The sequence below is a fragment of the Stylophora pistillata genome, chromosome 2 (genome assembly GCF_964205215.1).
Source record: "Stylophora pistillata chromosome 2, jaStyPist1.2, whole genome shotgun sequence".
Lineage (NCBI taxonomy): Eukaryota > Metazoa > Cnidaria > Anthozoa > Scleractinia > Pocilloporidae > Stylophora > Stylophora pistillata.
In genome coordinates this window covers 41,836,910-41,861,308 of record NC_142520.1, presented here as the reverse complement: position 1 = coordinate 41,861,308, position 24,399 = coordinate 41,836,910, and the positions used below count along the sequence as shown (strand labels likewise).

Sequence of the window (24,399 nt, the reverse complement as noted above, 5' to 3'; positions counted from 1 at the left end):
TTCTGGATAAGATGGACTATGATTTGTTTTTTCGTACGAAGCTTCTAAGAATTAAAAAGAGGCCATGCTGACTGTTTCTTTTTTACCAAAGGGTATCTAAATCTTCATATCTAGGAAACCATTTCCAACTTGGGAAGTGGATTTTAACATACAGCATGCTGTTATGAGTGAGCAAAAATCTAAAATTTACAACGCGAGAGAAATTATTAATATTTCAGATATCTTTAAATTCGTCTGTTTATTTCAGGATAGGACAGGATATGCGTTCATTTCTTTTTATGGGTAATTAAATGACCGATCTCTCTAGATCTGTACGGGTCTTTCTGTTTTGTTTTGTTTTGTTTTTTAATCAGCTTCAGCGTCTCGTCTTAGAATAAGAGAATGATCCAACATTTCGACTTCAGGTTCGACTGTCGCACTGCGCTTCTGAATCCCACAATCCTCCGGCGTCCTTGGGTATGATTCAGGCCAGTACATGAAAGTTGTCCAAACATTCATGTGGGTGAATAGTTCTCGCTGATGAAAAATGAAACAAGATAATACAATCGTTTGATATATTTTGAATTGGTAAAAGATAAATAGGGGAGGGAGGGGAGGGGGGTGGGGATGGGAGATCAAAGGAAGTCTCATACTTAAACCCTCCACAGCCAAGCAGTGGTAACATTTCAGTACACGGTAGGTCCTGGGTATGATATAAGGTCCGAGGATTTTTGACTGTGCCACAATAAAATTTACCTGATACCTCCCTTCCCCCCACAAAGCTCTGTTTTCTAATGATCCCTCCACTCGTTCAGTGTCAATTTTCTTTATGCTCTATTATCGGCGATCGATCCCCCTCCATTGCTCCTGAAAACCATGCCATCCCCCAAAAGTCCCACTAACACCCTCCGCCCTTTCAGGCGATAAATAATGACTGGTGCCTTAATCACAATCACTAGCCCCTCCCCCCCTTAATGACCGAATTTAATACTTTCCCTTTACAAGCACCAGCCCTTTAATTTCTTCCTTCTCTTTTTACCAGGCCGCACCTTTCAGAGGTTGGGTATGTAACGCTATTTTGTGGATACTTCTTTTAACAAAAAAGAAACGTTCTTCGTCATCTACGGGATAACTTTATCCACTCTTTGAACAACTGGATTCCTTTGGGCAAACTTACATTCAGATTTTTGCAGTTTTTGTAGGTTATTTGTGCACTGCAATCCAGTGTCGGATCAATTGGTATGGAAATGTTGTACACTCCAAACACACTTCGACATTCTTCTTCCCCCGCCAAAGCGTCATCACAAGTTGCGGCGATCAGTGGGTGACAACACATCCCTGTCAGGCGCGGATCGTTTTTTGTCAAACAGTAAAAACCGCCATCTAGATGTAAAAAGAGCCAACTATTTAAAAAAAAATCGTCTCTTAAATTCCTCAGCATAAAACCGATGCATTTTGTAGTCGCAAGGGACAAAGCAAAGTGAGTTACTGTAAAAGCCTGCGGATAAGCCGCACTTTTTTTCCAAAAAATCGTCGCTAGAAATTGGGAGTGCGGCTTATCTGCGGGAACATTTGAAAAAGGTGTTGTGAATGTTCATTTTCGCGTCCGATCTAATGCCTGATTACTAAGCTTTGAATGTTCTTCTCACATTCTTGTTGCAATGCAAAAATCCATGGAAAAACTGTGTTGAATGAAGAAATTCCTGTCAAAAAATACCAGAAAAAGACTACTCATACGTCAAAGTCGAAACAATATTCATTATATTACAGTGTTAAAACTGTGCGTGGGTAACAGTTTGAAGTATTTTTCGTTGCAATGTTAATGATGAGTTTATGTTCGATGAACAGTGGATGAAGAAGACTTCTCAAGACTCGACTTTGGATATCTTTTGATCTCTATAAAAAAATTTTTTTCCCAAAATTTTGGCTGCTAAATTCGGGATGCGGCTTATCTGCCAGTGCGGCTTATCGGCGGGCTTTTACGGTATTTATTTAAGCGAGCTTTTCTTAACGCCTGCTTGGTGGATGATTAGGGCTCCATTAAAAACCCACAGAACACATGTGCAGGTGTTCTTTAAAAAAAGAATTCACTCTCTTTCCCAAAGCACCAGCTTGCGCTACGTTAGATTCTTAAGCTATCAGACAAGGCCATTCAAATTCAAGCGCGTTGCACGTCCGTTTTGCTTCATGTAAGTTCTGTCCAATGGCTTATTCGACTAGTGGTAATTCTCTCTCCCTTCATTTTTTTTTTCGCACTCTGAAATAGGGCTGAGAAACTCGCTGTTCATCAAATTCTATCAAAATGATTAAAAGCTGTAATTTTTCACATACGCAGGACACGTTGTCATATATCAATATTATTTCTTTAACATCTTTTTTTTTTAAATTCGGTTGAAATACTTAAGTGAATGAACGAATAAAACATTGTCAAATGTAGCAACTCCTGGAAAGTTTTCTGTGCCTTTGGTTACCACTAATAAATAACAATTTGTTAAATATCGAGAAACCGAGAATGGTTTTTAAAAGAGACGGATTAAACCAGATTAAAAGAACAACACAACAAATCAGTCGGGCTGTCTGTCAACCTACATATGTGCAAGACAACCGCTGGCCAAATATATCGCTCAGTTTTAAACATATTTAACCGCTTACCCTTCCTTGTTCTATTTTACTTACCCTGTCTGCACTTGACGCTATCAGTTATTTTGAAACGATTGAAGCTCAAGTATCGCCAAGAGGCCATTGGCTGATGGAAGTCTTTGATCTTATCGCCAATCCTGAAGTAAGACCTCCCCAGTGGTCTAAGTTTCAGACGAACTTTATCTGGGACGCTCGGATCTTGGGGTGTACCGTAAAGCTCCACATATATCTTTCAAAAATAAGAAAATATCTATGCTGTAAAGAATAGTAAAGTTTTTGAATCATCTCCTTTTTAGTTGGTGCATGGCTGTTCCGCAATTTTCTAAATGCTTTTGGTTAACACCAAAAAACTCTTTACAAAGTAATTTATATTCACCTTCCAACAGTAGTATAATATGCTAACTTTCTATCCAGGCGTAGCAATCTTCTTCATTACGCTACTTGCTGTCTTTTCTGTCTTATCTAATAAGCTAAATCATACAAGGATTTTGATTGGCTCTTTCATACATATGATATATAAGGTTCTCAATGGGCTAATGGCTTTTATGGCTAACGGTTAAATTTTTAGCCATTTTACAGCAAAAGGTTAACCCCATTGAAACCCTGATTTATATCATTATTCAATAAAAGCACGAGCCTCTCTTGTCTAGGAGTGTTTTTTTTTTTACGATTAGTAGATTAGAACTAAAAATGAGATCCGATTATTCGTTGTTGAAGTCCATGGATGATTTTATCGCGCTATGAAAATCTTGAGTTCAAACAGTATAACTATGCAATAGGGACGTCATGGCAAAAGCCTAAAATACAATCGACATCTGTTAGGAAAAAAAGTCACAGCTTTAATTCAAACTGTTTAGGTATTTTTGAAGGAAATTGAGGATCATATAGGGTAAATCATATTTAGTCTTCCATTAGTCTTGATCTTGGATATTTTTGCAGATCTCTCAAGCATAGGAAAGTAAATGACAACGTCAACGCAAGTAATTGTATTCAAATCTGTTAAGTTTACAACCTTTCTTTAAACAGCTCTGTATCTATGTACCTTTAGGAGGCGCACATTGTAGCAATCTTTACAGGCCTGGTCCATATCCAAGGAAAACGTTGTGTAACTTTGGTACAACTCCTTGAACATCTAAATGAAGGAGGCGAAAGGATCAACTACGAAACTTCTACGTAGTTAATAAGTGGTGATACAAATGTTCACTGTAGGAATGCTTGTTAATTTATCAAACAAAAGAGAACATGGAAAAGCTAGGAATAAGAAACCGGTCACTATTTTTCCTCCAGATGGAAAATGGGGCGTGGAGGATTTTGGAAGAATGATACGGTTTTCAGGAGGAACAGGGGGGATCAGACGTCGCCAACAGACTGTAAGGGGGGGGGGGGGACCATAGAAATAACTACCAAGGAGGAGGGGTCATAATAATGTTAGAGAGTGTTTTTATGACACGAAAATCCCTCGACGGTTTTTCCCCCGTGATAAATAATACCAATAACCGGTCCCTTAGGGAGAGTGTCCAACGAATGCTAACTAGAATCAAGTGTAATAGTTATTTGGACAATTGGTTATGTTGTACGGTAAAATAAAACGGCGAAAGAAAATGGACGACATTTTCATATAAATATAGAAGTTGGATAATATATATCTTATGAGACGATTCAATGTCTAACATCGCCGTGTATTTTCACTCGTTGTTTGTATCATGACTTGCTTTGATGAGGGAAAGCCAGTATAGTTAGCGATACTATGCAGCAAAACGTCTTATGAGATTTAGGTATAAACTATTTGGCGTATATACTCCAAAGTGTCTTGCCCAGGAACCTGTTAGGGCGACTTAGCCAGCGCTTGAAAACCGAACTTTTGATCTGTAGTAAGCACACCAACCATCACAGATCCTTGCCTCCTGTTAGTTTAACGATTCGTTATTTCTCCCCTCACGATATTTGTGTTATTTATTGAGGTAGGAGTAAAAACTGAAGTTCTTACCGTTGGATCTTTAGTCTTGTCAAAAGACCATTTGTGTATACCAAAGTTGGGCTTTTTACTGGTAAAACAGCTTCTTGCTGCCATTTCGATATTCTTTATTTCTTGTAAAGCCTTAGTCAGGGAGGTAACTCCTTGAAGAGGGTTGCAGCGCGAGACTGAAACTTTGCCATCTTTTTGTCCATGTTCCACAAGGACCGGAATTCAAAACCCTTGTAGAACGAGTACAGTTGCTTGGAAAAACTGCTCTCCAGTTCTTCGTAGATGTTCAAAAGGTTATCAATAAACTCCTGGCGTACGTTGTCGGCTATTGGGGTCTCTGGAAAGTAGTCAAGTGAAGTAAATATGTAAAGTTGTGATGATTAGAAAATTATGACGTCCCATATGACTCTCATAATGCGATGGTAGCATGGTCTGAAAACTAGAATTGCCATCTCAGTGCATGACGTGTAACGTATTGTTGGTTCTATTTTTCAAAGTATCGAAACATGACGAAAATTGCAGAAGGGGAGGGTGGGGGGAGAGCTCATTCATTTTCCATTCCTCGTAACACGGTGGAGTTGTCAGTAAGTTGGAGTGCGTTGGAGTTAAATGTAATTTCATTTCCAGCGACGTAGCCATGCAACTCATCGCTGATATGCTCACGGGTGAACATATAGATAGTCACAAGAATACGGTAATAGTCTGCTTCGGTAGCATTGATGGTTACCACACAGTTAAAATTATTTTCTTACGCGTAGAGCTCCGCTAGAGCGCACAATGTTGGCGAAAACCCACTTCAATCAAGATCAGTTTATATTCTCTCTAATTATATGGCTGTGTCTCAAAAGGACTGAGAACTACCGAATTCACGAATTTGATTGGCTGAAATCAATATTGAAAGCGGTCCAGATTTTCCCATGTAGACCGGCATCTAGACCGGTCCAGAAAAAAAAGGTATAAAGAATATAAAAAATTGGCATATAAGACACAGCCATATAATAAACATCTTATTAACCGAGCTAGGTCGGTCTGTATGGGAGAATCTTGACCTCGGTCGCTGGTACAGACCTCACAGCGTTCGGTCTGTACTGGCGACCTAGGTCAAGATTCTCCCATACAGAGCTCCCGCTCGGTTTATAAGAACTAGATATAGTTTCTTTAAGAAGAAAATTCTTACCCTTTGCTTTATTGACAGCTTTAATTTGCTTTTGTGTTTCTCTTAAATTGGCGATGTCGTAATTATAGGTACCAATGTTGTTATCTAACTCCATGACCTGCGCAATGAGATCAATCCTTGTTCCGCCATCGATAAAGAATTTCTCGATTTCTTTCTTAAATTCTGCCGTCTTGTGTTCTGGTAAATCGACGTCCAGCAGACAAACCAGGTCTGCCAGGAGCGCTTCCTTGTTTATTTCTAGTTCTGCCTTTGGTGATGCAAAACGACACAACACAAATCCAATTAAAGGTATGGTGTTAGATGTAAGTACCGATTAAATCGCTAAGCTAATGCCATCAACTTAGTAGTTGGCTTGGCTTTGTCTGTATCACATCGCTTACATGTGAGCTTTGTGTTCCGCCCATAAAGAGCCAGAGATACAAACTTATGATACCCCGCTGGCATGTGAATGTGTTGACAGAGCATGCACAATGAGGAAACAATGTGGTGACTCTTAAGTCCTTCTTTTTTACTTCGAAAAAAAAAGAAAACACTCTCTCACGATTGTACTATATTTATCAAGCTGATTAGGCTTGGTTAGGCTGGAACCACTGGCATGGCTTCACGCCTCCGTAGCTGAAGCAAACTATTTGCTATCAATGTAATTTTTGGGTTAATCAACTAAGTCGATAATGTAAAATAGCCACCGTAAAGAGTTTCAAAGCTATCAGATTTCAATTTGCTATCAGGTGATTTACAGAGGCTCATCCCACCTACATCATACTTGTATCTTTATAAATGAACTCAGGATATACTTTTAACTAAAAATTAGACAGCGGTGAATTATGTTGATAAGTACATGTATCATCATGATAACATGTAATGCTCAGCTTCAAAGAATGCTTTTTTTTCGAAGGGGGGAGGGGAGGGAAGAAATTGACAATTAAAAAAAATCATATGCGTTACGTTACCTTCATTATTTCTGGAACAGATTGTACATCCATTTCGTCAAAATTTAAGTCACTGGAATCTTCCAGAGCCTCGTATGCCTTTCCAAATTTCACCCATTTTTCTATTTTTGCCTTGTTTTGTTGAAGCGTACCTCTGTTGCATCTCAGAGCCTCGTTCTCAATGAGACTAAAGGCGGAACTAAGTGCAGCAATAGGATCTTTTCCTTTAAGAGCATCCACGAAGCCTGTCACCCCTTGGAGCATTGCGAAGAAATGCTGCATATTTTTTTGAGCTTGTAAATCAACCAGCGTGGCCTTGAGCGTTTCTATAGTGCTGGTCATGCGTTTTTCTACCTGAGCGATGGACTAAACGGGTAAATGTCATAGTAAGCTGAGGCAAGGTAGACTTATTTGAGAATGCTTTCAAGTGTCATTTGAAATCACCCCCAAAAACTTGAACGATGAACATTGAATCAATAAATGTAGGAAAAATAGAATCAATCAACTGAACAAGAATTAACTGGTCGATTAATTAATTGATCGATTGACTCACTGATCGATAAATTGAATGAATGAATAAAGAAAAGAACGCGCGAATGAGGGAGAAAATAAATGAAACGGATTCATTTAATAAAAATTTAAAAAATACATCGATGGAAGAATAAATGCGTAAATGGATGGATGAATAGATGGATGTATGAATGGATGGAGAAATGAATAAATAAATGAATGAATTAAAAAATGTGCAGATGAATGAAGGTAGGAATAGGTAGATCAAGAATGTCAGTTTCATGAAAGAAATACTGATAGTAAAGATGGAAAAAGGTGATGACGTAATTCTAGAATATATCTGAAAAAAAATCTGTTTCATCTTAAGCAACAAGTACCTGCAAAACGCTATGTTCATGTTTCCACGGTCAAAAACCAAAAATCCCACAATGCATTTTTTAAAACTTCAGTTTCACAAACCATTACATTACCTCTACGTAAAGCCTCTTTTGGCTTTCATCGACTGCCCTTGCTGCTTTTAGCCGCGTTACTTGATTGCGGACCTGTATTCTGGCTGCCTTAGGTGCTAAGTCCTTCAGTATGTCTGTAATATCCTCTTGTTGTTTAATTGAACTTTGAATTCTGTTAAAAGCGTCTTGGTATTCCTTAGCGTATTTTTCGATGCCTTCAGCGTTCTCCTTCAGGCGTTCCCATTTCATCAGCGGAGCAAACAATTTATTATTTCCAAATCTGTCGAATCCTTCTTTGTCTAGAAAGCCTAGCCTTCGTTTTGCATCTACAGATTTTTAAGAAACAACAGTAACGTATTATGATATTTGTTTTCCTTAGCTGACATACCTAAGAGAAAGCCGTGGCGGGTCAATTCCCCCGAGGCTAGTAAGGAGAGAGACCCCTGGAACGAGATCGTGACGTCAGAAAGCTGTTGGAAAATTTAAGATAGAATTCGTAGCTCCGAAGAAAAAACTTACCTTTTCTCATGGCTTGTATACCGTTTCTTCCTTTCATTAAAGTAATTAAGAACTTCAACACACTCTTGCCTTCTTGGGTATCATTTGCCCAAATGCGATCCTCGGCATATCTTTTCATCAACTTCAACAATGCTAGGGGGTATTTGCTCCTTGCATTTTCAGAGAGGCGGGATGTACGAAGGTAAGTATCATCTATTTGACCGTCGGCGCCAGGATCCGTTGGAGCTGAAAGGATAAATACATCGATGAAGATGAAATCTGAGGTGATGTCGTAGCTCAGAGCCTAGTTCCTCAAGCGAAGGATCGATAAGTTCGCGGAAGTGCGATGGGTCATGGTTGGTGTTGCGTTGCAGGAAATTTATTTTACCCTCACAGGGATTCTCTCCACACAGGAAACAAATGGTTACTGCTGAAATATGATGGCAGCCTGTGGAAATGTTTGCTGGGTAATGGGTACCGTGATGGACTGGCATCTCTCTGGCATCGATATGAAAACTAGCAGCAGAATTGGCAGATTGGCAATTTTAGGTCAGCTTGAGCAAGTGATCCCGTTCATCGGGAAGAACATCGAGGATGAAAGTGAAACTGGAAAGTTTTCTCATTTGGTCATATTATACTAATTCGGTTTTTTGAAATAATTTGCCTGCCAATCATTTCATTTCGTGATTATCATTCCTATTTTCATGGGCATACAAACAAGCTTTCTTACTCTCGATTTTGAGCGAAAAAATCTATCTTTTGCCAAGAAAAGCAATAAGGCCTGCCCGAAAGGGCCATCCCAAGGTGGCTCATGTATACTCAACTTGTTCCGTCCTTTCCTTTAGGTCCTCTTGCTCCTCTGCTTGCTCTACCTGTAGCCCCTTCATTTCTACACGAGGTGTGGCACGAGGGACTCAAAGGAGCCCATGGATTGCTCACACATGTCTCTCTCATTGCACATCTAAACCCTGTCCCTCCTAAACTTCCGAGACCCCCTAGGGAGAAAAAAAAGAAGCTATGGTGGAGTCGTGGATATAATTTGCAGAATATTATTAGAAAATACAGCGATTGGGCTAAAATATATATATTATCTCAGGCAGAGAGACCACTACACCTTTAGCCAATTACAGTGGATCCTGCGTTAACAATGACAAGGCCAGACCCCACTCCCCCAATTACTAGTAAACAGGCCGGACCACATCGCAATAATCTCGTGAGTGAGTTCTTTAACGTCCCTTTCCTAACCAAATTAACTAATTACTAGAAGCAGGAGACGGGACCTAGGCTTTATTCGTCCTTATCCGAGAAGACTAGAAGCCAAAAATCCTGTGAATTCAAGAAAGAGAATAGATCCTCCAGACCCCAGTTGATCTGCCATATTTTGCAATCGGTTCTCCACCCTAAATAAGTTGCATGCTCTGCCCCAGACTCCTAAGGTTACGAAAGCTGTATATCGATTGCCCGGATTGCTCGTTCCATTGCTTCACATATCCACAGTTGACAAGAAATAAAGGAAGTTAGAAGTTCTCTGTCACGAGGTGGCACTGATAGAAAACGTCCAAGTTCCCCTCAAGGAATCAAATCCCGGACCATCATAAGGGAACTATTAGTTGAAAATCAAGCTGGCGTTTTACTGGATCCACGTGTAAAAAAACTCCATGGATCAGCCGTGTGAAAAGAGTCGAGCGCGTAAATAGATAAGGAAGGAGTATTGTTAATCTTTAGCATCATGGTCAAAAAAGGAAGAGCCTTATTGACTATCATAAAGCCAAGGAGAAAGGATCACTTTTTTTTAAGGATAAATGAAAAAGAAAACAACGGCAAGAAGAAAAACAAACCAGTGCTGAAGAGAAATAGAAATTAACAAACAAAGCTTTTAAACCCAAATAAAAGGAATATTTGTTTTTCATTGGAAGCCTTTTGTGCCTAAATGGACGGATTTTGTTCCTCTTACGGGTCAGGGTTAAACTTCCACCGATACACTCCTTCGCCTGATTTTCTTCTCTATATTGGTGTCCCTCCCCCAGCCCCTAAATCTGATCCTCCTCTATGGTAAGTACGTTAAGTCACAACCCAAACGTAATCCGCGTCCCAATGCCTTAATCCATACCTATTCCTCCCTTTCCATTTATAGGTGCTGCACCTCCCTGGCCAGGGCATGTTTTTAGCTTGATACTTCCAATTACTTCGTTCATATATATTCTTTGTTTTCCAGCTTCGCCACCGTCTCCTGTTTATTTATAGAAGTAATTAGAGTAAATGACCATTGTTATAAAGCAGGAAAATTTTTCTCACTAGTATGCACTCTCATTGGCTGATTTGAGTCACGTGACATTCCAAAAATGAAACTGTTTCTAGTTCAAAGACTCTTAGAGAGCAACATTGCAAAATATTTGACGCTAGAGGGTAACAGTGCAAAGTCACCTGGGAGTATAAAATAAGTATTCGAGTGGACGAAACGTACATGCATGTTTTCATATTTTTTTCTATGGAGTTAACGCGTCTCAAGTCTTGACTCAGGCGTCACGAAAGTACACCTGATTTAAAATGTGCCTTACCTGATGTTCCTGCATTTCCACCATCTTTGCCGGGATTTCCTTCATCTCCTGTCCATCCAGGGACTGTTCTGCAGCGGTTAGCCTTACACTGAGCAAATGTCCGGGGTGGTTTCTACAAATAATCGTAATTAAACACAGCCATGTCACCTCCAGTATATGATGTGGCTATTTCAGGGCTTAGATGCCATCTTGAACTGGCTGACCTCTCGCCCCGATTGCATGCGAGAACTTTAAATCTTGCGTGGTATTTTTCGCTTTGGTCTGGATGCCATTCGAAGATGAATTAATGAGTTGCAACCATTTGATCAAACAAAATGAGTTACTACAATTAGAATTGTGGACCTCGCCACCATTCGATGTTTTTAAGATCAATTATACACTGGATTTTGTTATACCGAGACAAAAATATCCATACCAAAGCGAAATCACTCGTACTTTACCTATCAATGATTACTCTCAGCTAAACAGTTATTACTCTTACATAACCATACCCCGTCAATCCGGTCAACTCCGTTTTTGCCATCAGCACCTTTTTGTCCTTGATTTCCGTTTCCACCATTGTTTGTAATATACATGTGGCCTTCTGATAGTTGGGTGTACACTTCCACTTTGAAACAGACCAAAACAGTGTAAAGGTTCAGTCCAAGATCTCGCGTGTTGTTTTTTTCGTTGAGTAAAATAATGATAACCTGATTTAGCCTTTTTTGAAGGGGGGGGGAGGGGTGGGGGGCCAAGATGTGCTCACTTGTACGAATCTACTTTTACCATTCCTGTTCTCATATCTATTATTTTTACCTGCATCACCACTGTCATCATCACCATCATTATTCTTCCATTACTATTATTATCATCGTTATCATTTTTTTTAATTTAATCATCATAACTATTATCTTTGCAATCATAATTGTTATAATTCATTGTTTTTATCATTATTTTTGTAATAACTTCTTGTATTGTTATTATAATTATCTTTATTATTAACATTATCATTATTATTAAAATTATTACTTGTATTATTGTCTTTATCACCTAAGAAAATTGTTCTCAACCCAATTTGGTCACATAACTAGTTCAACCAAAAATATAGTTTGTTGACCGCTTATAATTTGGATATATCAACAAAGTTGAAGTGGTAAATTGGCTACCGTAACGGTTACAAAAGCTGACGTTTCGAGCGTTAGCCCTTCGTCGGAGCGAATAGAGGAATTGTGGGTTGTGTGTGCTTTTAAAGGCAGAGAATGGAGCGACGTTATTGGTGGGAACATGGCAACGAGAAAAACAAGAATAAATTAGTGGAATGAAAAGCGTTCGTTGATCCCTGAGGGATTTAGACTGCCGGTTTGAAAGATGAGCTTTTTTTCAAGATTTTTACGGCTTTCCGTGCTACCTAAGAGTAAGGAAAGACCGCAGATTGCCATATGTTGCTTAGAATGATTAGGCAATCCCACAGGGATTAACGAACGCTTTTCATTCCACTAATTTATTCTTGTTTTTCTCGTTGCCATGTTCCCACCAATAACGTAGCTCCATTCTCTGCCTTTAAAAGCACAGACAACCCACAATTCCTCTATTTGCTCCGACGAAGGGCTAACGCTCGAAACGTCAGCTTTTATAATCGTTACGGTGGCCAATTCACCACTTGAACTTTGTTGATATATCCAAATTAATTCGTTACTCCCACCGACGCAGCCCCAAACAGTTTCTTTCGAAACTATCAGCCTTTGTTGACCGCTTAGCCCGCTCAGCCAATCTTACCGATCCACAATTTCCGACAACGTTATAGTTGACAAGTAGCATCCACGTAACAACGTTTAGTGGATTATTTAGAAATAAGGGTTTAGAATGAACTGCAGCCAGTTCTCGACAATATTTTACATTACCCTGTATAGTTTTAGATATGCTTTTACCTATGAGATTATTAGACTTTGAATCTGTTCAGATTTGACTCCGTTATTTATAGTTTTTCCAGACGCTTTAACATTAAAAAAAACTAGTAGATGTGAGCCAAAAGTGAGTTATTTTGGATCGTTTTTTACGCTGTTAATATTTTGTATTATAGAGGATTTTATGGAAAGATTACCCAATCAATGTTGTATGATCACAGAGAACAAAATGCAACATTGTACTGCAGGAGAGGAGATAAAAGGGAGGGAATTAGGGATGAAATTAGCAGGCTACTTCAGATTCATATGAATGAGCTAATAATGTAAGACAAATGATATAATCTGATTGGCTACGCTGCTTGCTATCTATTCCATGATAGTCTGTGTTTAAAATGAATGACTTTACACAGTGTGGTTGTGTAAAAAATACAATGAAAATATGTGATGGTTTTCTTGTTAAGTTTTAAAATTCAAACTAAAACATTCATATAAATCTCTCTCGATTTCTTTGAGCGACACAGTTCTTTAACTCATAATATGGTGGTTAAATATTGCGATTTCAGTGGTAACGTGTTGAAAATTTTGTCCCTAGTTGTTGTTACCAACGTCGTTTAGGAGATTTCAATAGAAGGTCAAAAGTAAAGCTGACTTGCTTTTGTTTTGCTTAATCCTCTTTGTGATTAATCTAGAAATTTGGCCAGTGTAACCAATCGGGCGCAAAAGAAGCAATTTGCCTTTTTCTGCTCAGACTCTCATTGGCTATATTGAAGATGCTGATCTTTGCTCTGACCAGCTGTCATGATTAATTTGGTTGTAGTTTTTTTTCGACAATCAATCAGCAATTACTTTAATGGGTTTGGACAAGTGCATTAGAATACTCTATTTCTCTTTACTTCGTACCTTTAGGACCTGCTACTCCACTCTGCCCCGGTACCCCAGGAGTGCCAGGAGCCAATGGTAAACTAGTATCAAATGGCGGACTCAAAGTTGGCGCTCTGACATCCAGCTGACTGTCTTTCCCGGAGACAACTTTGCGGCTATAAACTGTGAGTTTTTTAATTCCACGCATTCTGATCATGCCCTAACAAAAGGCATTGATTCAAATTTGTTTTTGAGATTCCTGTTCATAAGAGGGTACAGGTTTGCAAAGAAACTTTGGGGTGCGTCAGTAGAGGCCGCATTACAAGATGATTTTTTTTAATCAACTGATAAGTCCATAAATTGTAATAAAGTTATCATTAACTCTACATACAATAAATCGTTAACTATTGGACTCAAATCCTTTCTGCATGTTGCTGAAAATGAATAATTCTTGCATGAACGTTCCACTATTCATACTATTCTTTATACACACCTCGATGTACACAGTATCGGCCAGGACCTCAAGCTGAATACGGTTTGGCTTTCTCTGGACGTTTCCAAACTTCATGTTCTCTTTGGCAGCAAGATATTCTCGTACATAGTTCATATGTACAACTCGTCCGATAACCTGGTATTCACCTGTTCGAGTTTGGAGGGTCGTGAAATTAATCGACAAGGGGATAGAACTAAGTGAATTAAAGTGAAATATTTTAAATAAAAATAAACCAAAGAAAACAAACCACTTCATTTTAATAGTAGTTCTATTTCTAATGATTCCTTTGCGTCAATTTCTATGAAAGCAAAGTTTCATGCGGCCAGTTTGATTGGTTCTTACTTGTATTATAATTTAATCTTTCCGCCCCTCTCTCGCGCCACGGGGGCGGGAAGATGAGAGACCCTGGGAACTAAGTTGATGAGGAGATGACGTCAGCATAACAGTGTTTTGGTTTTTTATCATATAAGACAAATAAACTGAATGTTGCCTTGGTGTTGTAAGCAGTAGATCACAGATGACGTCAGAACGTTGGAAGAACGTCAGTGACACACTCGGTGGCGCGTCACGTGGCACTTTTTTGTTCTTCTTACGTTTGACGTCATCTGTGATCTATTGCTAAATAGACGCACGGTAACATGGAATATATTTGTTCCAGCAAGGGAAGTGACATTACGTTTTCCTTTAGAAACAATAGCCGGTGTCTCAGTCCATTTCATCTTGGGGATGGTGATACTTTCACTGTAGGACTCATCTCCTTTTCTGACAGTCTTGCATCCACGATCTAAAAATATGATAGATGTAAACCGAAGAACTTCCCTATGTGTTTCACGACAACAATAGTATTAACTAACTGATTAAGATATTGTAATAAGTTTGTGCAGGAGCCCATTACCCGGAGCTTCCATCTCAGTTGTACCCTTGAGTCAACTCTGTCCCGTATCGTGTTATTTTTAAAACTGAGATATCTGCGGGGGTTCTTTAATCTTTCCGCGCTTTCCGCCATTATTGAAATAATTTCGGGCGGCCTGCAAGTCACACAATAGAGACGTAACATAACAGAGACGTAACACAATAGAGACGACAGCTCTCTTATGATTGGCTATTATAAAAACACCCGCGAAAAAAGCCGTGGGAGGTGCTTCTAAAAATAGAAAGATACGGGACAGGGTTGGCTCACAGGGTCAGTGTGGAAGATGGAAGCTCTGGGTAATGGGCTCCCGGCTTGTGTAAATGAAGCTATTTTGTTCATTCTTTTACTGCCAAAATCTCACTAGAAATTCTCCCTCCTGTCTTCCATAAAATTCTTATGATGTTAGTACGAAACATTTCTTTCACTCTCATTTCTTGTTTGCTTGATATTGTCTTAATATTGTGAGGTGAGATCCTCTTAGGAGTGAGGGAGTTAAGAGACACAGTGTATTATTCAAAACCTTCTAAATAAACTCTTATTAGATGCAGCCGTCCTTATTTGACGAGCGAATTCGCAAGTTGCCAATTTTCTTTATTTGTTTACACCCAAGACGCTTTCAGCATCGCCTATCCTCTCAGTTTGTAGGACTTTTGTCAAATTTGAACCTCTTTATATATATCAGGCACTTGGACATAAAACCTGAAGGTACGTATCAAGAATAAACCATCCTGGGAAACTCGGAATTTTTTCTCATGCCACACTCACAATAAGTCGAAGGAGGACGTTTTATTTTCGTCTTGTCACAACCGTGGGACATCATGTGGCGAAGAGTAGCCTAACATTTGATATTCCTCCTCCGAGATGATAGCTTTTTTCATCCTTTTTTTGAACAAATTGATTTTGGCAACTTTCTATAAACTATAACTTCGGTAGGATATTGAAACGCTTGCCTTTTACTAGGGGGAGGGGAATGATCTTAATGGAACCATTTAATTTATTTTATTGCCTCAGCAACCATCACCCTACAGTTCGACTCCTCTCGTGATAGTATGGTAGTTTTGACATATTTTATTGCAAATGCCAAGGTACGTCCCCTCAATTTTTTTGTAACAGCTAACACCCATCTTCGCAACGTCAAGGCTTGCAAATGGTACGTTTGTTCTTTCAAAACTCTTGAGAGAGAGGAAGTAACAATTGAGTCAATTTTCTGCTTTTTCCTAACTTTACTACCTACCTTTTTAAGAAAAGAGACAAAACAAAATGGTCGATATTTATCATTGAAGTAAATTTAAAATGTACTCTCATATCAAGAACAAACATAATTTTTTCGTCAAAAACAAATAACATGGTGCGGCAATATCAGTTTTGCTATAACCGGTCTTCACCTCTTTGTTTCTCTTTTCAATAAATTTGAGTTAAGGACTTTGTCAGTGCTTGGCTGAGTGATAAACTTACTTGTAAAGTAAATTCTTGAATTCAATTGTTTTTGCAGCTTTCTCTTGCAAGCCATCCTGTCTTCTTTTAGATTTCATTCATAATTCAAAAGCAACTTTGGTCAAAATATTGATCCACACTTTCCTCAGTTAACCGCTCCTCAAAACTAAGGCATAGATTTGATTTCCTTTTATTTGACCCAACATCAAACAGTAACCTTTAACTCATTGAGAAATAAATAGTATAATGTCTCCCTTGTATACGGCAATCTTGATTGTTAGACATGTCTGAAAAGTAGGGGACTGATACCACTTACCTGCTCCTATAACCATGTCCAAGGCTGAGAGGAAAAAACATTTTAACACAATAACCCAATAGTTCATCGTGTAAGAAAAAAATTACTTCTCCTTTCCAAAAAATCTTCCTCTGACGCTGAGGTGCTCCACGGAACAATGATGAGCAGTAATTGAATGTTTCTCAGCTGTATTTGTACGTTTAATGAGGTAAAATATAAGGTGACATAATTGTCACGAATTTCCCAGCCCATGAAATCCTGCAGGTAAGACCTGTTTCCTTAATTGTTTGTTTGATTAATTATTACTTAGATAGTTTCACTACTTGAGACAAACTGTTTTTATTTTATTTATTATTTTTTTTACTCTCATGAGTTCTCTTTGGGATTGAACAAATTTTAAAGTAAACTACGTTGGGTAAATTTATTTTACCTTGTCAATTCTTAAACCTGGCGCCGAAAATGAACCCCCACCCACCAAACACGTTTGTTAATCGCGTGAACGATATTCTTAGTTCTTTACCATAGATTAAGGTGTCTTTGTAACAAAATAAAACCGTTTTCTGCAAAAACTCTTTAATTTGTCTCAAAACCCTTGGCATGACGAGCTAAGCTGATCTATCGTTTATGTGGAGATAGTGTTCGGTCCAAATTCACTTCAGTATTCTTCTCACATCGAACCATCATTAGTGATCAATCATTCATTTATATTTGGATTGCTTTCGCCTAACTCCTGTTCATTGCCGTTTTGACATCCTTTAGGCCAAGAGGTTGATATTGATACTACGTACATACGGAAATTACAATTTTTTTTGACAATTTTAAAACTAAGGCCGAAATGAAATTCTTGTGAACTAGACATATTCTATCATTGTCATGATGATATGTTTTGTAAGGTCGAAATCACGAAAGAGGTTCTCTCAGCTCATATTCTCTTGAACAACTCAATCACCAGATATGCCTTTTTTCCCCATTATCAAGGTAAAACAGACAGTCATCGCTACTCATGAAAAAAAAATTTTTTTTCCCTAACCTCATGCAAAATGTCTCTGTACTTGAGAATTCCAGGTGGTGTTCGGTGGTGGAATTGTAGACGGTCTGGCGAGAGTGTACAGTTTGGTTTGTTACTAGAGGTAGAATGACACTTACTACCGTTTCTGCCAAAAAATCCCTCAGCCTTTCTTGTTTTTACTTTCTGTTATTGTATTTGTTCCGCGGTGTTTTCAGAGATTGTTTTAGTACATCGCCACCTTGATGATGAGGACCAGAAAATTATTAAAAAAAAAACTATTACAATCAGATATCATGGGAGAAGTTACACATCGTCAAAATTTTGTGGTGGTCATAGAAGGCTAATTCAGAAAAATACTGAGGGAGTGCCATCAGCATTACTATGATTTTAACTCAAGTTGGGTGTTAGAATCAAAGTACGTTGCCTCTGTTATTTTTGATAATCATTGGAAGTAGATTTTGACATTGTTATGTACTGTAAGTATCTTTGGTAATGTAATATCTTTAGATACAATGAAATATATGAAGTTCATATATTTGCGGTATTAGATACATATGATGCACGATCCTCGCAGTAGATAGCGCTATTTAAGCAATAGCGAAAATCAGACCTAAAAAAAATCAGGCCTGTACGGGATTCGAACCACTGACCTCTACCAATTGAGCTAACAAGCCAACTGGGAGCAGGCCGTTAAGTTGATTCGCAATAAACCCGTAAAAGTGATAAATCAGATACAATGAAATATATGAAGTTCATATATTTCATTTTATCTGATTTATCACTTTTACGGGTTTATTGCGAATCAACTTAACGGCCTGCTCCCAGTTGGCTTGTTAGCTCAATTGGTAGAGCGCTGCACTAGTATCGCAGAGGTCAGTGGTTCGAATCCCGTACAGGCCTGATTTTTTTCAGGTCTGATTTTCGCTATTGCTTAAATAGCACTATCTACTGCGAGGATCGTGCATCATATGTAATATCTTTAGCTCTACAGCTGTCATGAAAATTAATTCATTCTATGTAAAGCGTAACCCGGTTGTAATGAAAGAATCTTAACGTTTGCGAAATAAAAAAGGTTATTTTTTTTTCTCCTAGGCAAGTTTTTTTCTTTTTAATTTTTTAGTTGTGTCTATTGTGTTTTGAAGTTTTAATTTTTTCAAAGAATAGTGATTGTAATAATAAAAAAAAGGTTGCTTTGGTGTGGTGTCAAAATAAGTCAATGGACGTCTCAGCGTGATATTTTTTATTTCATTCACTCGTCTCTTGCTAAACTAAACTAGACGGTCGTGGTCATTCGCACGAAAAGCATCTTCTTAATTCATAGATTTCGTCTCAGTGTTTTCAGGTGCGTTCATGCTGGTGGAATTCAATTGTATTCCACTCCTAACAGGTTACTATGTTAGTTAACTTGAAGATTCAAAACGCTATTCCCTTTTAAAAAAAGAATATATCCCTTTTTTCCCTCGTGGAAATGCGAACCATTTTTCTCGGAAATGCTTATTTAGTCATTTCTTTAAGTTAATTTGTTCGTGACTATAACAAATCTTAAGCATAAATTGCCGCTGTGATTCCATTTTGTTAATCAATTGTGTGAATACAGACCGACCTTACACTCTGCTCAGTGCCACTGTCATCGTTATCCATCAACGGTATCCGGCTGTTACTATTGTTAGTGCTATTGTTGACATTCACCCCCTGGTATTGCTCTTGATTTTCTTAGGATCATGATTAGTAGTTGGGAACAGACCCTTATATAAAACTAATGAACGCCTCTTTATGTAAATCGTCATTGCAGAGCGATAATAAAGAGGTACAGATAGAAATTCCCTGGATATAAGGTACGAATTTAAGATCCCCCTGGTTGTAAGGAAAGCATTTACGAATTCAACGCCTGATATTGCTCTTTATTTTCGGAAAGAAACCTGAGGAGTTTTGGAATAGTCAGTTCAGTTTTGAAAGAGTACTAAAATGACTTCAACAGGGCCATCGATCTGTTGGACAATATTTCATCTGATTGTTCGAATGTCTCTTCTTTTAGTTCAAGAGAAATGAATATTTCATTTAGTTTTAGGTTCAATCTGGTCATCTTTTAAGTGTTCATTTCTTTTTCCTTTAATGCACTTACAACAGGCCAAGGTAAATATATCAACGCGTCGAGATATTAGTCTCGATCGCTTGGTCCACTGGACTGCACTTATTTACACAGTATCTGAAAGATACTCATATCTGGGTTACTTATTTGTTCGAAAAATAGCTCCCCCTTTACAAAAAGATTTGGAGAACCTTAGTACACGGGTGTTTACAAGCGAAATGCGAGGGAAAGGCAAATTCATCTGCCTTTTTCTCTGGGAAAAAGTTTTCAGTTTTAGAATTAGACTAGAGTTAATGCCAAATAAATTGATTGTGGCAAACGCCAGGGAAAGCACTATGCATCGGTTTTTGTTTGAGTTTAGAGATGGTGCAAGTTTTTTACTAACTTATCAGTCACATAGAATGAATATATGAAGTTCATATATTTTGAACTGCAGTATTAGATACGTATGATGCACGATCCTCGCAGTAGAGAGCGCTATCTATGTAATAGCGAAAATCAGACCTGAAAAAAATCAGGCCTGTACGGGATTCGAACCACTGACCTCTGCGATACTAGTGCAGCGCTTTACCAATTGAGCTAACAAGCCACCTGGGAGCAGGCCGTTAAGTTGATTCGTAATAAACCCGTGATGACAAATCAAATAGAATGAATATATGAAGTTCATATATTTTGAACTGCGGTGTTAGATACGTATGATGCACGATCCTCGCAGTAGAGAGCGCGATCTATGCAATAGCGAAAATCAGACCACAGTTTATCTGACTTGTTTAATCTCATTTGATCTCGAAATAGAGGAACTTAGGGTATATGAGTACATTGACTCATGTCTCACTCTATTGAAGTAAATGAAATGACATGCCTCTCGTAGAATTTGATTTGCAATTTCTATTAAAAAAATCTTTTATTCTGACGCCACGAATGTTTTCAAAAGAGCTCTTATTGTGACGAGTAATTATAGTTCCATTTATCATTGTTATTTCTGCAGTACCCGTGGATCTCACATATGATAATGAATTAGATGCCAACTGAAGATAGATAGATCTCTTTCGCTATTGAAGTTAGCAATCTAAAGGTGACCTCAAAGTCTTTTTTTTAAATACTGACAATTTAGAGTAGAAAGCTTCCTAGTGCATAGGATAAAAATTAAAGATAAGAAACAATAATTTTTTTCGCATTAAGAAACAAAAAGAAAAGTCTTTGGGGGTAAAATCTTTTTTTTTTCTTTATTCATTTATTTTTTTGTTCGAAAATCAACTTCTTCTACGTTGCTCATCCTATAACTTAGAGTATGCATCTTTGGACCGAGAGGCCGATAGGTAAATAAACCTCGCACAAATAATGGAGCTACGTTATTTTCTGCCTTTAAAAGCACACACAACCCACAATTCCTCTATTCGCTCCGACGAAGGGCTAACGCTCGAAACGTCAGCTTTTGTAATCGTTACTGTGGCCAATTTACCATTTCAACTTTGTTGATATATCCAAATTATTTCGTTACTCCCACCGACGCAACCCCAAACAGTTTCTTTAGAAACTATCAGCCTTTAGTCATTGGTAAAAAAAACTGAGAACGAGGCGAGCTAGAAACGAAGTCCAGTGAGGTTCTTTTAATTTCAGGTTTTTCGTTTTACAATTTTAACGATAAGTTTGACATATTTCTAAAAGACTTGTGAAAGATCTTAATATATTGATCTCTGAAAATAAAATGATTGCAGGGGGCTTTTCTCATTTGACTGTGCAAATAGACCCCAAGGGCTCCAGTTGCGTCAATGCATTAGCATGACATCTTAGTCTCTACCAACATTTGAATACAGAATAGCTGGAGATATCATCTGTTTGGCTAATGTCTCGGCTTAATTTTTTTTCTGAAATTTCTAGCCTTCTTAAAAGTGAATGATCCCCATCCATCTGACTAAATCCCAAATACAGGTTTATCTACTGAATTTTCGCCGTAGTCCTTGGTCGATCGGTCTACGGCCAGTAAAATTCGGAGAAACCTTGGCAGATAACTTGGCGCGAATTTCACAAGACAGCAAACGTCGAAATTCTGCTTTGAACGAGTTGTTCATTCCAGCATAAATGAATACATTAGTAGAGCTGCTTAGGAAGACTAGTGCAGTGTGAATTAGAAAAAATTCTCTGGGCAAAGATGGAAAAGCACTAAAGCGCATGATCAAAGCGAGAATCCATGCGGGTATCCAACACATTCCGAATCCTAGCACCACCACGAACAGAGATTTTGAAATTTTGATCTCTTGGGTGGTGATGTGAGCGTCGCGAATTCTCGACTGTAAATTTGGGGCTACTTCGAGATTGTGGTTCTTAATGGTCCTAAACACCTTGACGTAACAGAATGTCGCCAAACTGAATGGAAAAACAAGAAAGAAGAATACAACGATGCAATAATGAACTATCATGCCTTCCTCACTCGCGTGAGTCACATGGCAGGTGGCATACTCGGGAACAAATTCAAAATTTTGCAATCCAGTCAAGCCTGGTATGGCGATATACGAGGCTATAATGATACAAAACGTCCCCAGTAATATGCGAGATTTAAATCTCGAAAATAAAGTATTGTATCTGTTTGTATGGACAATTCTCATGTATCTGTTGAAGGCTGTGAGTCCCATGATTGAAGTGGAAGTAAATAGTCCAAAATTGACTAGAAACGCTTGTATGTTGCAGTAGAAATTTCCAAACGGCCATTTTCTTGTTACGAGGACGCCAGCAGTAAACGGCATCACGAACATGGCTGAAAGCAAGTCGGTTAGTGCCAATCCGATAATGTAGATGTTAGTCGTGGTTCGCAAGCGAGGGTTTTTATAAACAGCTAAACACACTAAAAGATTCCCGTTTAGCGATATGAAGTTCATGAGAAGACAAACGCTGGTTTCGGCGATTGTAACTGCTGGGCCAAGATCAGCCATTTTGGAACTTGTGTCATTTTGCATGTTGTTCATTCTGTATGTGGTGCTCATGCTTTTGACCCACAACAACTGAACGATTACAGTTTTTGGATTTTGTCGGTGCTTCGGTCAGCCAAAGTGAAAATGTCAATGTTGCAACCTGTCTCGTGAAGACGAAGATTCAGTCTTAGTGAGTGCAAATTATCGTTTTGATTTTAAGTTTAGTTACCAGTTAGCGTTTCTTCTGCTAAAAGGTAGCTTATGTGAAAGGCATAATTGTTGGGGTGAACGCTGTTCTTCAACTAAACTTTGAAGCAAAACTTTCCACTATCATTCCAGCCAACCTGCTTATATATCTTTGCACTCTTGCACACAACTGCAGCAGGTCTATATTGATTCAAAATTTACAGTTTGCCTTTCTCTGGATATCCAGAACGCAGGTGCCGACGAGAAGCTTTCTGACACTTTGACAGCATGTCCTCTTGTAAATGGAAATCGAGATGACAAAAGGGTCACTTTGACAGAAGCGTCATTACAAATTGCCGATGTAATGTAGTTAGCCTTGAAGCTCTAATTAAAAAATGGCTTACGGCTTCATGGCTCACTTCACCTCTTCGTCAATTTGATCGTCACCACGCAAATATAGACTGTAAATATTTTAAATCTGATAGACGGCGAATTTTTCGTATTTACTCAGCGAGCGACGTTAACCAAGACAGATTTGCCTCTAACTAAAAAGAACATAAATGGCACTATGTCCCTTTTTGACGCAACCTTCAGATGTTGGTTCATTTGTGAGTAAAATTTTTTTAAAGGACTGCCATTGCAAAGGAAAGCAAATCAACGAAGATGATAATAAATGAATGAGAACTAATTTAATTTAGCACTTTAAGTCGAGCTGAGCGATCTGGATTTATGGTAATTCTATCCGTCAAGCAAATGGCCAAAACAACTGTTAATTTTCACAACCGCCTTCCCTTTGCAATAACAACAATTTTGCGCTAGATAGGTACTTACGTTAGTTTTAAAACTCTTCCTTCTTTGTTGTCGCCTCTCTAGGCTACGTCTATCCTTAGTTTAATAGTTAATGAAAACAATTAATTTTGACAGCTACCTTAAAAGTAGATCGGCAAACAAAACTTGAGGAGGAACCAAAACAAGAACACGTAAACTACTTCTTTAAAACAATTAGAGACGACCTCGGGAGTTATTTCGGCAGTTTGGACAAAGGACAACGACATCTTGTGTCAACTAAGTAAAACCAACAAAAATGAAAGCGAATCTTCTTATCTTCTTCATTTCCTACCACCATCGAGCAGTCTTTACGTAAAAGCTACAATAGCGTTTGCACCTGCCGAGAAAAACTCATGATTTGCATTTAAAGTAGAACTGAACATCTTGACCAACGAGAAAAATTAATCATATGTTATAGAAATGTCATACTAATTTCTCTCGGAAAATTGTAGCTTTTCTATCTTCCATTTTTTTAACAGCATTAATCCTCAGATTTGCCATGTCGGATACGCTCCTCTCACTTCAAGGGCACAGACAGTCGGGAAATAGCTGTCATCTGGTATAACGAAGGAGAAAACACAATGCACATGTCCCCACTAAATTATAAGCTAGGGAAACACTTAAAAATTGTACTTTCGGAGTCCAGTTTTCTTCGATAAGAAAAACCCACGTCAGTTCAGTATTTCTTAGTTAAAGGATCCGATTGGTTCGCCGACGGAGGTTGATTGCGAGAACTAGCAAAAATACATATTGTATATGTTCCCACTAATTTACAAGCGAAGGAAAAACTTTA

At 38.3% G+C, this 24,399-nt stretch overlaps 1 protein-coding gene and 1 non-coding gene across 2 annotated transcripts; both read right to left on the bottom strand.

The window, feature by feature from the left end:
* Positions 1-219: 219 nt before the first annotated feature.
* On the bottom strand, positions 220-16,769 carry LOC111326351 (uncharacterized). Its single transcript, XR_015996068.1, has 17 exons — positions 16,607-16,769; positions 14,620-14,727; positions 13,944-14,089; positions 13,490-13,670; positions 11,198-11,313; positions 10,707-10,818; positions 10,259-10,378; positions 8,973-9,143; positions 8,170-8,394; positions 7,672-7,976; positions 6,713-7,057; positions 5,763-6,009; positions 4,607-4,922; positions 3,662-3,751; positions 2,656-2,848; positions 1,157-1,362; positions 220-516 (listed from the first exon to the last, which is right to left on the bottom strand). It is a non-coding gene; the product is annotated as an uncharacterized LOC111326351 (transcript).
* A 4,498-nt stretch (positions 16,770-21,267) lies between these two features.
* Positions 21,268-24,380, bottom strand: LOC111327597 (melatonin receptor type 1A-like). Its single transcript, XM_022931818.2, has 2 exons — positions 23,707-24,380; positions 21,268-22,752 (listed from the first exon to the last, which is right to left on the bottom strand). The coding sequence occupies exon 2, from the start codon at positions 22,662-22,664 to the stop codon at positions 21,618-21,620; it is 1,047 nt and encodes a 348-aa protein (XP_022787553.2). The 5' UTR covers positions 22,665-22,752; positions 23,707-24,380; the 3' UTR covers positions 21,268-21,617.
* Between the last annotated feature and the right edge of the window lie 19 nt (positions 24,381-24,399).

Bases quoted from the DNA above. Each gene is read 5' to 3' on its own strand.
- LOC111327597 (XM_022931818.2), bottom strand. From the start codon at position 22,664: ATGAGCACCACATACAGAATGAACAACATGCAAAATGACACAAGTTCC.